Raw genomic sequence first — 16,316 nt, forward strand, 5'->3', positions numbered from 1 at the left:
TACTTTGAAATTGGTTGAAATATATATATATATATATATATATATATATATATATATATATGTATTTTTTTAAAAATATTTTTTATTGATTTTTTATAGAGAGGAAGGGAGAGGGATAGACAGAAACATTGATGAGAGAGAAACATCGATCAGCTGCCTTCTGCACACCCCCAACTGGGGATGTGCCCACAACCAAGGTACATGCCCTTGACCGGAATCGAACCTGGGACCTTTCAGTCTGCAGGCCGACGCTCTATCCACTGAGCCAAACCGGTTAGGGCAGCGGTTCTCAATCTGTGGGTTGCGACCCCTTTGGCGATCGAACGACCCTTTCACAGGGGTCGCCTAAGACCATCCTGCATATCAGATATTTACATTACGATTCATAACAGTAGCAACATTACAGTTATGAAGTAGCAATGAAAATAATTTTATGGTTGGGTCACAACATGAGGAACTGTTTTTAAAGGGCCAGAAGATTGAGAACCACTGGGTTAGGGCTATATATATTTTTTAAATATGTTGTTTTCATTTTTTAAAAAAATATATTTTATTGATTTTTTATAGAGAGGAAGGGAGAGGGATAGAAAGTTAGAAACATCGATGAGAGAGAAACATCGATCAGCCGCCTCCTGCACATCTCCTACTGGGGATGTGCCCACAACCCAGGTACATGCCCTTGATCGGGATCGAACCTGGGACCTTTAGTCCGCAGGCCGACGCTCTATCCACTGAGCCAAACCAGGTAGGGCTGTCCTTATTTTTTGAGTGAAAAATTTGTCCTTTGACTTGCAGAGTTTCTTTTGGTCTCAGTTTTCTGATGGCATCCCTCATGGTGTTTAGCATGAGTCTCTATTCCTGAGATTCCTTATCAGTGGGATCAGGGGGTTTCATCAGATTCAGGTTCAACTGGGTCGGGCCAGGGGGAACAAGAATACTTCATAGGTGGTGTTCAAGAGGCCCGTAGTGTCTGGTTGTTGGCAGGAAGCAATGGGGGGTCCCTTCTGGGAGGTAACCTTCTGGCACTTTAGCCTCCATGGCCCCTGGCCCTGTGCTCTCCTGTCTGTCTCTCCTGGGAGCGATTTTTTACAGGTAAACCAGACAATGAGAGGCTCATGTAGTTTTTGAAATCTGGATGTATTTTACGCTTTCAGGACATTTTAATTTGGACATTAAATTTTCATCAGGAATACTTGATCTATATTTAGATTTTAAAAGGGGAGATTCATATAACAGTTGGTTCCCTACATACTTAAAAGCTTTTTACTAACTGAATAAAGTACCAAAAAATTCTTTTAGTATTCGCATTCACATTGATAAAACAGCTTTCTGTTTTAATTTTAGATTAATTAAAATAAAGTTTTAGTTCCTTAGTTGATGGAGTCATATTTCAGCAGTTGGCTATCGTGTTGGACAGAACAGGCATAGAAAGTGAAAAAATTGGGAGGAGGGAAGAGAAACCAAGATGGCGGCATAGGTAAACACCAGAGATTGCTGCCTTGCACAGCCACTTCAAAAATACAACTAAAAGACGGAACGGACATCATCCAGAATCACAGGAAAGCTGGCTGAGTGGAAATTCTACAACCAGAGGGAAAGAGAAAAGCATACCGAGACTCAGAGGAGGTGCGGTGCAGAAGTAAAATACAGAGGTACAGAGGCACATGTGGAGAGGGCTGGCCGCTGAGGACACAGTTGTCTTTTTCAATCGGGAGGGAGTCTCAAGCTCTGAGCTCCAGTTCTGGGCGAGTCTCTGGGGACCCAGACTCATACGGGAGAAACTGGACAGTTTGGCATCGGTCGGGACTCGAGGGCAGCTTTCTCTTGGGGGTGCTTGCAGCGATTGCCGGGACACTGAGAGGCAGGACCACTGAGGGCAGGACTGAGAGCAGCCATAACTGCTCACTCTGCCCTATTGATCCCCTGGGACCCGCCCCGCCCAAGCCATGCATGGAGGCTTTTGCATATGAAAGGCCTGGCCCTTTGCAATCTGATAATTACCTAACAAACTGCAGCTGGCCCAAGGCCCCAGGGCAGCTTGCATTGCATCACAGCTGGCTCCAGCTGGATAGCTTCAGGCAGAGGCTAGATTAGCACCTCCTTAGAGATCCAGGAGCCATTGTGCCCGGTGGTCAGAGTGGGACCCTCCAGATTGCAGCTCCTCGGATCCATAAGGGACACACTCAGGGGGCAGACTCAGTGAGCACCAAAGTCCCATTGAAGCAAGTCTTGTCCTGGAGGGGTGTCTCCAGCACAGAAGTTCTCCCACCGTAGACACAGCTGATTCTCACAGCCAATTGGCCTGGAGGTCAATCCCTCCCAGTGTTACCTACAACAATCAAGGCTTAACTACAACAAGACTGTGCACAAAGCCCACAAAGGGATGTACCAAGTGTGTCCACCTCAGGTAATTGGGGAGGCTGAGCCACTGGGCCCTATAGGACACCTAGCACAGAAAGCCACTCTATCGACACAGCGAAGCATAAAAAAATGCGGAGACAAAGAAACAGGACACAAATGACAGAAATGGAGGAAAGCAAACTACTGGATATAGAGTTCAAAACCACACTTTTAAGGTTTTTCAAGAATTTTCTAGAAACTGCCGATAAACTTAATGAGACCCTCAAGAAATCTAGTGAGACCCTCGAGGTTATGAAAAAGTACCAACTAGAAATTAAGCATACACTGACTGAAATAAAGAATATTATACAGACTCCCAACAGCAGACTAGAGGATTGCAAGAATCAAGTCAAAGATTTGAAATACAAAGAAGCAAAAAACACCCAACCTGAAAAGCAAAATCAAAAAAGAATCCAAAAATACGAAGATAGTGTAAGGAGCCTCTGGGACAGCTTCAAGCGTACCAACATCAGAATTATAGGGGTGCCAGAAGAGGAGAGAGAGCAAGATATTGAAAACCTATTTGAAGAAATAATGACAGAAAACTTCCCCTACCTGGTGAAAGAAATAGACTTACAAGTCCAGGAAGCGCAGAGAACCCCAAAGAAAAGGAATCCAAAGAGGACCACACCAAGACACATCATAATTAAAATGCCAAGAGCAAAAGACAAAGAGAGAATCTTAAAAGCAGCAAGAGAAAGACAGTCAGTTACCTACAAGGGAGTACCCATACGACTGTCAGCTGATTTCTCAACAGAAACTTTGCAGGCCAGAAGGGAGTGGCAAGAAATATTCAAAGTGATGAATACCAAGAACCTATAACCAAGATTACTTTATCCAGCAAAGCTATCATTCAGAATTGAAGGTCAGATAAAGAGCTTCACAGATAAGAAAAAGCTAAAGGAGTTCATTACCACTAAACCAGTATTATATGAAATGCTGAAAGGTATCCTTTAAGAAGAGGAAGAAGAAGAAAAAGGTAAAGATACAAACTATGAACAACAAATACACATCTATCAACAAGTGAATCTAAAAATCAAGTGAATAAATAATCTGATGAACAGAATAAACTGGTGATTATAATAGAATCAGGGGCATAGAAAGGGAGTGGACTGACTATTCTTGCGGGGGAAAGGGGTGTGAGGGATGCGGGAAGAGACTGGACAAAAATCGTGCACCTATGGATGAGGACAGTGGGGGGGAGGGTGGGGGCGGAGGGGGGGGGTGGGATCCGGGTGGAGGGGAGCTATGGGGGGAAAAAGAGGAACAACTGTAATAATCTGAATAATAAAGATTTAATTTAAAAAAGAAAAAATTTGGTTCCTCCTCTGTCATGAGAATGGAAATGTAGGGGTTCAGGGATTAAGTGACTGGATCTGATAGAGGGGCCTGGTCACATGATCAGGAGAGACAGGGATAACACCCCATCTGGCAGAGCCATGGGACATCTACCTTGTGGAATGTCTTAAAAAGGACTACAGCCTGGCCAGCATAGGTCAGTGGTTGAGTGTGGACCTATGAACCAGGAGATCACAGTTCAATTCCTGGTTAGGGCACATGCCTGGGTTGCAGGCTTGATCCTACACATCCTCAGTGTGGGATGTGCAGGAGGCAGCTGATCAATGATTCTCTCTCATCTCTGATTTTTCTTTTTTTTAAAAAAATATTTTTTTACTAGAGGCCTGGTGCACACAATTTGTGCACTGGCGGCGGGGGTGGGGGGGGGCGGGGGTCGGTTCCCCCTCAGCCCAGCCTGCGCCCTCTCGCAGTCCGGGAGCCCTTGGGAGATGTCCAACTGCTGGCTTAGGCCCGCTCCCCACGGAGACATCCTTAGGAGAAGCTCCCGCCACGCCGCTATGCTCGCCAGCCTTGAGCCCGGCTCAGGGCTTCTGGCTGAGCGGTGCTCCCCTTTGGGAACGCACTAACCACCAGGGGGCAGCTCATGCGTTGAGTTTCTGCCCCTGGTGGTCAGTGCATGTCATAGCGGCCGGTCATTCCACCGTTTATTCGATTTGCATATTAGCCTTTTATTATATAGGATTGATTTCAGGGAGGAAGAGAGATTGAAACATCAATGATGATAGAGAATCATTGATCGGCTGCCTCCTGCACGCCCCCTACTGGGGATGGAGCCCGCAACCTGGGCATGTGTCCTTGACAGGAATTGAACTCGGAACCCTTCAGTTCATAGGCCGATGCTCTATCCATTGAGTCAAATTGGCTAGGACTCATCACTGATATGGCTATCTCTCTCTCCCTCTCCTTTTTCTCTCTGTAATCAATAAAGAAATATATTTAGGGAAAAAAAGACTGTGGTTATTGGTAGCCAAACCTGGGGACTCTGATTTTTCTCTCATTCTCCAGCGGAGATTCTCCAGGCAAACGACCTCCTCACCCAGGGAGTTCTGTTGTACAAACAGGTGATGGAGGGCCGTGTCATCTTTGGGAACACAGTGACCAGCACAGCAGGAGACACACCTGACTCCAGAGGTAATGTGCAGAGAGCCTCTCTGTACCTGCTGCTTGGAGCAGCCTCAATCCCAGGAAAGAGATGATCTGCAGAATATCCTGGGTTATGGCGTGGAAATGAGAAAACTCTCCCTCTCCCTTTCCTGTGAGAACTGTCGCATATGCCGTGATGGACTGGCTGGCAGGCTGGACCCCAGCTTTGGCTAGACACAGAAGCAGATGGCTGATTGCGCCCAGGTGTAGACTGCTTTTCTAATGCGTGCTTGCTTATGGGAACTGGAGACCAAAAAATGATCTTGAGTGGTTCCTGATGCTAGCTCGCTGCATCAGAGTCATCTGGACTCTGGTTAAAATGCAAATTCTTAGGTCCCTGGCCTTGGCTTTCTGAGTCAGGATTGCTTAGGGCTAGGCGAGGGGTGTGCATGTTTATCCAGCCCTGCAGGTGTTTCTGGTTGGCTGTGGTCAGGCACCTCGGAGGGGTTCTGAGCTGGCAAAGCCAGCTGGCTGTGTCCAGGCTGAATGGACCAGCAGAGGAGGACTGGCTGCTGGCGGGAAGGCAGTCCTCTGGCTCCTCATTCCAGGCCCCACGCAGGCTCTCTGCGAAGCCCTCCACTTGCGGTGGAAAGTGCTGGGGGTATTGAGGGTGGGATGCTGTGATGTCTTGACTGGGGGGAGGCCCGAGGGAAGCTGGCTTTAAGTGGAGACCTTGCTCTCGCTCTGACTGAAGAGCCTCTCAATCCGTTCTCAAGTCTTGCAGAGTCCAGCAGCCTGCCCGAGGAGCTGCCTGATCGACTTGGAGCTGGACAGTGAGTCTGAGCAGGCTGGGCCTGGGGCACCGTCTCTGCTTCATCAGGACCTGGCAGCCTTAGGTGAGGGGGTGGTTTGGGGAGCAGGCAAGAATGGTCCCGGCTCCCTGGGGAGTGAGTAGGCTGGGTCCCCTTGGGGGGAATGTGCCTGTTTTTAGAGGGAAGTGGGTATACTGGGAAGCTCAGAGCGGTCCTCTTGGCACTTAGTCTCAGGTTCACCGTGGGTGTGGTGAATGCCTGTGGGTTCTTTGCTTTGGGCTTGCTAAGTGCCCAGGAAAGGGTGGACATGGTGCCGCTCTCCCTCCTGTTGGGATGAGTGATGGTGTGCATCTCCCTCTGTTCCTCCCTTGTAGGAATCAGTGATGTTCCAGTTACCAGCAAGGTAAGGAAGCTCTTCCCAGGGCCCGCAGGGGAGTGGAGGGACAAAGCTGCTTAGGGGAGGGGCTACTGTAGCTTGGGGTGCTGTAGACTTGGAGGCCAAAGCCTCTTCCTCGGTCTGCTGTATTTGGCAGCCCCACAGGGCACACGTCCTCGTCTCCTCGTGCTGATCCTCTTCGGTAGTGCCTGGGCTCTGCTCTTGCCCTCCTGCCTCAGGCAGTGAAATCAGCCCGGTGCGCAGTAGCTTTGGTGGGTCAGGAGAGCTGTGCCGCGTGTCACCGTGGCTAGTGGTCATTCATACCCTGGCCTCATCTTAGCTCTTCCTGGTTTGGCAGGTTGCCGGGCAGAGTTGCTGTAAGGAAAAGAGGAATCCTGCAGGCACACTGCCAGGTGGCGGTGTTCAGAGCCCATCAGCAGAGAGGAGTGTGCTGGACCTCCTCTCCCCACAGCCTTCTTCGGGCGCCCTGTGAGTCGTGTGGGCAGGGGAGGGAGACGAAGGCTCTTTGCATGAGGGCTGGGGTGACCCTTGAAGACAGGCAGAGACATCGCTCTGCGGAGGCTTCTTTGCTTCCCTCCCCTCCTTTTACTCCCATCCCAAGTGAGGAAAGGACACCCTTGGCCAAGGTCTCTGTAGAGGGTTTGTTTAAGCAGCAACAGCAGTATTAACGATGTTTTTGTTGTGTGTAGGTTGAGGGTTGTTTTTTCTGATTATTATATAACTAGAGGCCCGATGCATGAAATTTGTGCAAGAGTAGGCCTTCCTTCCCCCGGCTGCCGACACCGGCTTCCCTCTGCACCAGGACCTGGGCCTCCCTCCAGCCACCAGCAGGTACCCTGGACCCAGGCTTGTCTGGAAGGTCGTCCGGAAGGACGTCCAGTCTAATTACATATTATGCTTTTATTATTATAGATTTGAAATTAAGTAAAATTTGATCACTAGAGAAATAGTTAATATAGAAAGTCCCAAATATCAACTCCTAAAGACAATGTTGAATGCTCCTTCTTCGCTTTCTTTCTATACATGTAGTAATGTGTTAATTGTCACTTATTTTTACACAAATGGGGGTCATAATTTATAAACTGTACTCCAATGTGGATTTTTTCATATCACATCATATCTTTGATATGAGTGCATGTCAGTTTATATAAATAGTTATATGATTCATATATGCTCATATATGTGCATTTAATCATTTCCCTCTTGTGGATCTTTCCATAGCTTCCAGTTTGGAGGCACTTGGGGCAGTGGTTATAGTACAGGTTTCCTCAAGCAGAGGCGCTCTGAGCTATGAATGTGAACACATTTCCCGAGACCCTGCCCCTTTGCCTCTGGAAATATTAGCAGTTTGCCTTCTCTCAGCAGCCTGAGTGCCATGACCCTGGTGGAGAGAGACCATTGGTCTCTGGTGGCAGGGATGTGTGGGCGGGGCTTCTTCCCAGTTCTCTCATCACTCCACAGGGGCCAGTCATTCTTATTTTGATGGTTTACTTCTGTCTGGGCTTCAGTTTTCCAAAATGTTTTCAGTTTGTGTTGCAAATGGACAAAATCCTAAAGAAGTGTGAATGAAGTGGTGCCTGAATCTGTGACCATCTTCCTGGCTTCCGTCCCGCTGGGTATCACATGTGGGAAACAGCCTGGCTGAGCTGCCTGTGGTCAGGCTGCCTGATAGCCACATTGGTTACTTTATTAATAGTTTATTGGATCCTCATTATGTCACACATTCCACTGAGTGCTCTTCAGACATTTGCTCATTTAATTTTAACAACCCTCAGAGAACTGAGGCCTAGGTTAAATTACTTATCTAAAGTCACATACCTCTGCCCCAGCTGGTGTGGCTCAGAGGTTGAGCATCCACCTATGAACCAGGAGGTCAGGGCACATGTCCGGGGTTGCGAACCCCAGTGGGGGGTATGCAGGAGGCAGCCAATCCATGATTCTCTCTCATCATTGATGTTTCTATCTCTCCCTCTTTATTCCTCTCTGAAATCAATAAAGTGTAAAAAAAATAGTCCCATACCTCTAAAACACACACACATATTCACATATACGTATATGTATTTTTTTCTTTTTTCCCCTCTCTTATCTTGTTCTTCAGAAAGCCTAGCCACAGATTCCTGGAATTCTTGCTTGTCTTGAGATATATTTTTTTATTTCTTTGCAGGAATTATATTCCACAGAAAAATATCCCCAAGGAAGTGCCACCAGGGACTAAGTCCTCTCCAGGTTGGTCCTGGGAGGCTGGCCCATTGGCTTCGTCTTCCTCTTCTCAGAATACACCTCTGGCTCAAGTGTTTGTCCCTTTGGAGTCTGTTAAGCCCAGTAAGTGTAGTTTCACCTTTTTTCTTCTTTCTTTCCTTCTATTAGATGCCCAGCTTTATTCCCTGAGAAGTGAGTGGTAGAGGTTTTGCCTCAGGGCAGAGGATAAGGAGGTGGTTTCACATCTCTTAGCTAATATTTTCCTTAATGATTTCTCTGTCTTGGGGTGGATTGGCCAGTGGAATTTAAAAACTAGGGGGATTGAAAAAACCCCCAAAAAACAGAACTAGGGGGATTGAGTCTGCTTAGGGACTTGATGTTCATTCATTTGGAATCAAGAAGGGAATGTTCACTGTGGCTTGAAATAATTCAGAAGAGTTGGAATGAGAAGGAAATGAAGGAATTGGTTGGTGATTTTCTTCCTCTAGGGATCCTCTAACAGCGGTCGCCAACTGGTGGTCTGCGGACTACTGGTGGTCTGCGAGGTCCGAAAGGTTGGCAACCGCTGCTCTGTAAGGCAGGGAAGTAGATTAATATCTTTACCCACTTACAAAGGAAACTGCAGGCCCACTAAGTAAGGTGACTGCCTGTGGGCAGCACTAGTATGTGAGCAGGAAACCGCTGAGCTTTAGATCTGAGGCCTGGTCCTCTTCTCAGGCATAGGCCCTGCTGTGGCTGTGGTGAGGTCAGCCTGCAGAGAGCCCTGGAACCAGGCAGAGGAGTTACACAGTCAGTGAGCACTGGGGGCCCTTTGCACAGTTACTTTGTTAAATTTTGATTTAAAAACAATCTATTTTCAATGTTAGTGGCCTGGTTTTGATAATTGTACTGTGGTTTTATAAAACATTAACATTTGAGCAAGCTGAGTGAAAGGTATATGGGAATTTTTAGTTAGCTTTACCACTTTTTATAAATCTGAAATTATTATGTCCTGGCCAGGTAGCTCAGTTGGTTAGAACATAGTCCTGATCTGCCAAGGTTGTGGGTTCGAACCATCAGTCAGGGCAGGTACAAGAATCAACCACTGAATGCATAAATAAGTGAAACAACAAAGCGATGTTTATTTCTTTCTCTCCTTCTCTCCCTCTCCCTCCCTCTCTAAAAAACTCAATTAAAAAAACTCAAATTATTACAAAACAAAGTAAAAAAAATTAAAAACAAAAACATATTTTCAATATAGAAGTTTTAGAAAAGATAGAATAAACCAGAAAATTAAAATCATCTGTACCATTATCACCCAGAAATGGAAGTTTTGTTAAAATCTTAATGTATTTTCTTGTTTTATCCGTGTGTGTGTGTGTGTGTGTGTGTATATATATGTGTATATATATACACATACCTTGGTTGCATACATACATACAGTGGGGCCTTGACTTACGAGTTTAATTCGTTCCTTGACGGAGCTCATAACTCAAATTACACACATACATATATATACATATATACACACACATTTTTTTTAAAATTAGCACCATAATATATATAGTGTTTTAATCCTGCTTTATTTATTATTATAAGCAATAGCATTTTTTCATGCTCTTAATTGTTCTCCAGAACCTGGCTTTTTAAAAATGAATTCATACATCATACAGATGTACCATAACTCATTTATTTAATTCCTTTTTAAAAAAATATTTTATTGATTTCAGAGAAGAAGGGAAAGGGAGAGGAGATACAAGCGTCAGTGATGAGAGAGATTCATCAATAGGCTGCCTCCTGCACGCTGCCTCCTGGGACTCAAGCCTGCAACTCGGGCATGTGCCCTGACTGGGAATTGAGCCATAACCTCCTGGCTCATAGGTGGATGCTCAACCACATAGGCCGGGCCTGTTCTGCTCCTTTCTAAAGGATAATGTGTTTCCAGTTTAAAACAGTGCTACAGTGAACATCTTTGGACACCTATGTTATAATTTTGTTATTTTTTAAATTTTTAAAAAATTGACTTGAGAGAGAGAGAGAGAGAGAGAGAGAGACATCAACTTACTGTCCACTTATTTATGCATTCATTGGTTGATTCTTGGATGTGCCCTGACCTTGGCATATTGAGATGATGCTCTAATCAATTGAGCTACCTGGCCAGGGCCTAGGGGCCTGGGCACCTATTTTTTTAAAAAACTTCCCTGGTTATTTCAATTGGATATATTCTTCTTTGTTGTTAATCCTCACCTCAGCATATTTTTTCCATTGATTTTTATTTTTTATTTTTTGAGAGTGGGAAGGAGAGAGAGAGAAACATTGATGTAAGAAACATCAATTGGTTGCCTCCCATATGCACCCCAACTAGGTTCATGCTCTTGACCGGTACTCAAACCCACCACCCTTGAGTGTGTGAGCTGATAATCTAACCACTGAGAACACTGGCCAGGGCTCAATTGGATATATTCTTTTTTTAAAAAAAAAATTTATGTGTGTGTTTTTATTTATTTATTTTAAATTTCATTGCATTTATTTTTTATTTTTATTTATTATTTTTTAAATCTTCATTTTTCAAAGTATTGCATATGTCCGCTTTTTCCCCCCAATGACCCCTTACAGCCCGCCACTGCCCCTCTTCCCCTGCCCCAGGCTGTATATACCTACCAGGTCTTTGGTTGATGACCTCACATCCACCCACCCTCCCGTCTTTCCTCTGAGATTCCACACTCTGCTCTATGTTTCCATGTCTCTGGATCTTCTCTGTTCATCAGTTTATTTTGTCAATTAGATTCCACATGTGAGTGAGATCATGTGGTAATTGTCTTTCTCTGACTGACTTAGCATAATATTCTCCAGGTCCCTCCATGCTGGATATATTCTTAAAAGTAGAAATGCTGGCCCTAGCTGGTTTGGCTCAATGGGTCCCGGTCAAGGGCACATACCTTGGTTGCAGGCTCCTCCCCAGCCCAGGCCCTGGTTGGGTCTCATGTAGGAGGCATCCAATCCATGTGTCTCTCTCACATCGATATTTCTCTCTGTCTTTCCCTCTGTCTTCCTCTCCCCCTAAAAATCAATGGAAAAATATCCTTGGGTGAGGATTGATAAATAAATAAATGAATAAATAAATAATAAATAAATGTAGAAACCTGGGTGTAGATATTTAAACATTTTTAATCTGCATTGCCAAAGCTCCCTTCTAGAAAGGTTGCCTTAACTCCATACTCAACCACGATCCCTTATAGGTATTCTCATTCTTTTGAATCTTTGGCAGTTTCATTATTAAATACTAGAGGCCCGGTGCATGGGATTCGTGCACTGGTGGGGGGCATGGCCTGTGGGGATCGGCCTGATGTAGGAGTGCTGCTCATCCTGGTTAGCTGAGCGACTGTGGACCTGCCCTCTGAGTGGCTGCTCCCTGGTCCAGCATCTTCCACGGAGCCAGAGCACTCGCCCCTCCAGGAACTGGACCAGGTCAGGGCCGGGCCCAGGGACAATAGTACTGAGAGGTGGTGGAGTAGGCCTCAGTTCCACAGCGGCCACGAACCCGCCTCTCAGCCTCCGGAGTCAGCTCTGTGAGCCTGGTGGTGGCGGTGCTGCACAGTCTGTGGGCATCCGGAGGAGGCTGCAGGGAGCAAGGAGGAGGAGCCCGGGGCGAGGAGGTGAAGATTGCAGCCGGGTTTCCTGCCCGTCTGCCCGGGATTCGCAGTGGGAGCAGCCACTCATCCTGGTCAGCTGAGCAGCGCTCCCACTGTGGTAGCACACTGACCACCAGGGGGCAGCTCCTGCGTTGATTGTCTGCCCCCTGGTGGTCAGTGTGTGTCATAGCAGCTGGTCAACCGGTCGTTTTGGTTGTTTCGATTGTTCCTGTTGTTCCGCTGTTTGGTCGCTGGGCTTTTATTATATAGGATTTTTTTTAACTGTATTTTCAAAAATTCTTTTATTGATATTTTAGAGAGAGAGAGAGAGAGAGAGAGAAACATTGATGTGAGAGAGAAACATTGACTAGCTGCCTCCTATACGCCCCTTACTAGGGATTGAGCCCACAACCTGGGCATGTGCCTTGACTGGAATCGAACTGGTGACCTTTTGGTGCATGGGCCGACACTTAACCAACTGAGCCACATGGGCCAGAGCTTTTGAACCATATTTTTATATTTGCATTTTGATAAGTGATGGTTGGCATGAGACAAGGATTCATTAAATTTTTTTTCTAGATCATTAGCCAGGTGTCTGCCATTTACTGAATATATGTTCTTAACATATTAAGTTCTCACATTTGGATCTGTTCTGCATGCTTTGTTTTATACCACTTTGCTTGAATTACTAGTTTGTACTATCTGAGTATTTGTTTTTTTTTTTTTTTTTTAAATTAAATCTTTATTGTTCAGATTATTACATTTGTTCCTCTTTTTTCCCCCCATAACTCCCCTCCTTCCAGCTCCCACCCCACCCTTCACCCTCACTCCCCACCCACTGTGTTCATCCATAGGTGCATGATTTTTGTCCAGTCACTTCCCGCATCTCCCACACCCCTTTTTCCCCCAAGAATAGTCAGTCTATTCCCTTTCTATGTCCCTGATTCTATTATAATCACCAGTTCATTCTGTACATCAGGTTATTTATTCACTTGATTCTTAGATTCATTTGTTGATAGATGCATGTTTGTTGTTCATAATTTGTATCTTTACCTTTTTCTTCTTCTTCCTCTTCTTAAAGGATACCTTTCAGCATTTCATATAATACTGGTTTGGCGGTGATGAACTCCTTTAGCTTTTCCTTATCTGTGAAGCTCTTTATCTGACCTTCAATTCTGAATGATAGCTTTGCTGGATAAAGTAATCTTGGTTGTAGGTTCTTGGTATTCAGCACTTTGAATATTTCTTGCCATTCCCTTCTGGCCTGCAAAGTTTCTGTTGAGAAATCAGCTGACAGTCGTATGGGTATTCCCTTGTAGGTAATTGAGCCTCTTTCTCTTGCTGCTTTTAAGATTTTCTCTTTGTCTTTTGCTCTTGGCATTTTAATGATGATGTGTCTTGGTGTGGTCCTCTTTGGATTCCTTTTGTTTGGGGTTCTCTGCGCTTCTTGGACCTGTAAGTCCATTTCTTTCACCAGGTGGGGGAAGTTTTCTGCCATTATTTCTTGAAATAGGTTTTCAATATCTTGCTGTCTCTCATCTTCTGGGACTCCAATGACTCTGATATTAGACCGCTTAAAACTGTCCCTGAGGCTCCTTACACTATCTTCACACTTTCGGATTCTTTTTTCATTTTGCTTTTCCAATTGGGTGTTTTTTGTCGAATCTTTGGTTTGATTATTGTACTCCTCTGGTCTGCTATTGGGTATAATATTCTTTATTTCAGTCCGTGTATGCTTACTTTCTAATTTCTTTATCGTAGCATCGAGGGTCTCATTAGTTTTCGTGAGGCTCTGCACAAATTTATGGCAAGCCCTCAAAATTGCGATTCTTAGCTCCATATCCTCCATTTCTGTCATGTTTTTTTGTCTCCGCATCTTTTATGCTTTCTTGGTGCACCCCCTTGTGGTCTCTGTGCGCAGTCTTGTTCTAGCCAAGCCTTAATTGTTGTAGTTAACACTAGAGGGATTTGACCCCCAGGTCGACTGGCTGTGGAAATCAGCTGTGTGGAAAACGTCTGCCTTCTGGGGAGGCGCTAATCCAGCCTTTGCCTGAGGCGATCGGCAAATGGCTGTGCGCAGAGTTTGGGCGGGGCGGGATCAACAGGGCAGGCGGAGGGAGCAGTTATGGCCACGCTCAGTCCCGTTCCCAGAGGCTCTGCTTCTCAGAACCCCGGCAGCCGCTGCAAACCTCGGAGAGAAAGCTGCCGTCAGGTTCCAACTGATGCCGGATAATCCCGCTTCTCCCGTTTGAGTCTGGGTCCCTAGAGACTCGCTGGGATCTGGAGCCCAGAGTCTGAGACTCACTCCCGACAGAAAACGACAACCGTGCCCTCAGCCACCAGCCCGCTTTGTGCGCGCACCTCGGTACCTTTGTATTTTCCACACTGCGCCGCCTCTGAGCCTCGATTTGCTGTTCTCTTTCCTTCTAGTTGTAGAGTCTCTCTTCAGCCAGCCTTCCTGTGGTTCTGGGTGATGTCCGTTCAGTCTTTTAGTTGTATTTTTGAAATGGTTGTTTGCGGCAGTGGTCTCCAGTGTTTACCTACGCCGCCATCTTGGTCTCCCTCTAGCCTACTCTTCTATCTGAGTATTTGTTAATGCAAATAGCTATACCTCCCTCTCTCTCTTTTTCCTATGGTTAGTCTCATGTTTTTGTTTTTCCCCCCAAATGAGATGTAGAATCATTTCCTAGGAACATTAAAACATTCCCTTTAGGATTTCTGTTGGAATGTCATTAAACCTGTTAATTAGAAGAGATCTGCTATCTGTATAATTTTTCCAAGTTAAATATAGGGGGCGGGGGTGTAGTCATATATAAAAGACCAGAAGAAAACATGTCCAGATGTTAACAGTGCTTATTTCTGGGTAGAATTAAGGATGTTTATTTCATTTTTTTCCATCTAAGGGTGTTTTTTAAAAAAACGTTGTTCTTTGATATCCTGTATTTTCCGTGTTCATACATTATTTTAATCATAATCATATCTCCCTTTTAAAAAGTTCTTATTTTTAAAAAACACCTGGTAATGTGCTTAGGCCGGTTGGATGGTCATAGGCATCCAACCGGAAGCCATAGGACTTGGCTTTCGGCAGTGCCGAGGCTAATCCCAGAGCTGCTCTCACCGGAGGAGCACCAGCATTCGGTGGGAATGTGCACGTCTCCTCCAGGCTTGGCTGTCTGGATATTACAGCAGCACTAACATTTCTCGGTCGGGCCCTTCTTTACCAGGCAGCCTGCCTCCGATCATTGTGTACGACCGGAACGGATTCCGAATTCTGCTCCACTTTTCCCAGACGGGGGCCCCTGGCCACCCCGAGGTGCAAGTGCTCCTGTTGACCATGATGAGCACTGCCACCCAGCCTGTCTGGGACATCATGTTTCAGGTGGCCGTGCCAAAGGTGAGCCATTCACTGGGCAGATCCTTTGAATTTGTCATTTCTGAGCATCAGATCCATTACCTATCAGTTAGGTGGAAGGATAGAATCTTCACTCAGAGTAGTTGAAGGTACCCGGCCAGCGTGGCTCAGTGGTTGAGCATTGACCTAGGAACCAGGAGGTCACGGTTCGATTCCTGGTCAGGGCACATGCCCAGGTTGCAGGCTCAATCCCCGGTGTTGGGTGTGCAGGAGGCAGCTGATAGTGATTCTCTCATCATTGAAATCAATAAAAATATATTTTTTAAAAAAAGTAGTTAAAATGGGGGCTTTATGCCAAAACCGGTTTGGCTCAGTGGATGGAGCGTCGGCCTGCGGACTGAAAGGTCCCAGGTTCGATTCCGGTCAAGGGCATGTACCTGGGTTGCGGGCACATCCCCAGTGGGAGGTGTGCGGGAGGCAGCTGATCGATGTTTCTAACTCTCTATCTCTCTCCCTTCCTCTCTGTAAAAAATCAATAAAATATATTTAAAAAAAAAATAAAATAAAATGGGGGCTTTATTGGCTCATTCTATGGTGATTCCTGATGTCTGGGTGCAGGTAGGTGCTTAGAACCTGCCTCTTCCCTCTCCTGACTGCTTTTCTCTTTGGAGCCTGTTCTCGGACAGACTCCCCACGAAGCAGGAGAAAGGTGCCGGCAGCTCCAGAATCACCTGGTCCTTATCCCCTGTATCTCAGAAAGACACTCTCCTATGCTGCACCTGACACTAACACACAACAATATTGAATGTGAACTGTAATCGGAACATTTATTTATGTATTTATTTGTTTTTAACCTTATTTATTTATTTTTTTGGTCAGTCCTCACGAGAGGATATTTTTCCATTGATTTTTACAGAGAATGGAATGGAGGAGAGAGAGAGAAAGAGAGAGAGAGAGAGAGATACATTGATGTGAGAGAGACACATCGATTGGTTGCCTCCTGCAGAGGCCCCCACCAGAGCTGGGGATCAAGCCTGCAACCAAGGTACATGCCCTTGACTGGAATCAAACCCGGGAGCCTTCAGTCCACAGGTCGACGCTCT

At 45.8% G+C, this 16,316-nt stretch overlaps 1 protein-coding gene across 5 annotated transcripts in view; it reads left to right on the forward strand.

Moving 5' to 3' along the window:
- GGA2 (golgi associated, gamma adaptin ear containing, ARF binding protein 2) overlaps positions 1–16,316 on the forward strand; it is a 49,113-nt gene that overhangs the window by 23,574 nt on the left and 9,223 nt on the right. For 3 of the 5 annotated variants that reach the window (XM_070413682.1, XM_070413683.1, XM_070413684.1), the window contains exons 10-15: positions 4,765–4,890; positions 5,619–5,738; positions 6,029–6,057; positions 6,389–6,519; positions 8,216–8,373; positions 15,086–15,255. In XM_070413682.1, coding sequence (XP_070269783.1) covers positions 4,765–4,890; positions 5,619–5,738; positions 6,029–6,057; positions 6,389–6,519; positions 8,216–8,373; positions 15,086–15,255 — 734 coding nt within the window. The remainder of the gene's footprint in view (positions 1–4,764; positions 4,891–5,618; positions 5,739–6,028; positions 6,058–6,388; positions 6,520–8,215; positions 8,374–15,085; positions 15,256–16,316) is intronic. The other 2 variants (XM_070413687.1, XM_070413685.1) reach the window with 2 other exon arrangements.

This window comes from Myotis yumanensis, unplaced genomic scaffold (genome assembly GCF_028538775.1).
Source record: "Myotis yumanensis isolate MYYU_CA2020_CCGP unplaced genomic scaffold, mMyoYum1.0.hap1 SCAF_4, whole genome shotgun sequence".
Classification (NCBI taxonomy): domain Eukaryota; kingdom Metazoa; phylum Chordata; class Mammalia; order Chiroptera; family Vespertilionidae; genus Myotis; species Myotis yumanensis.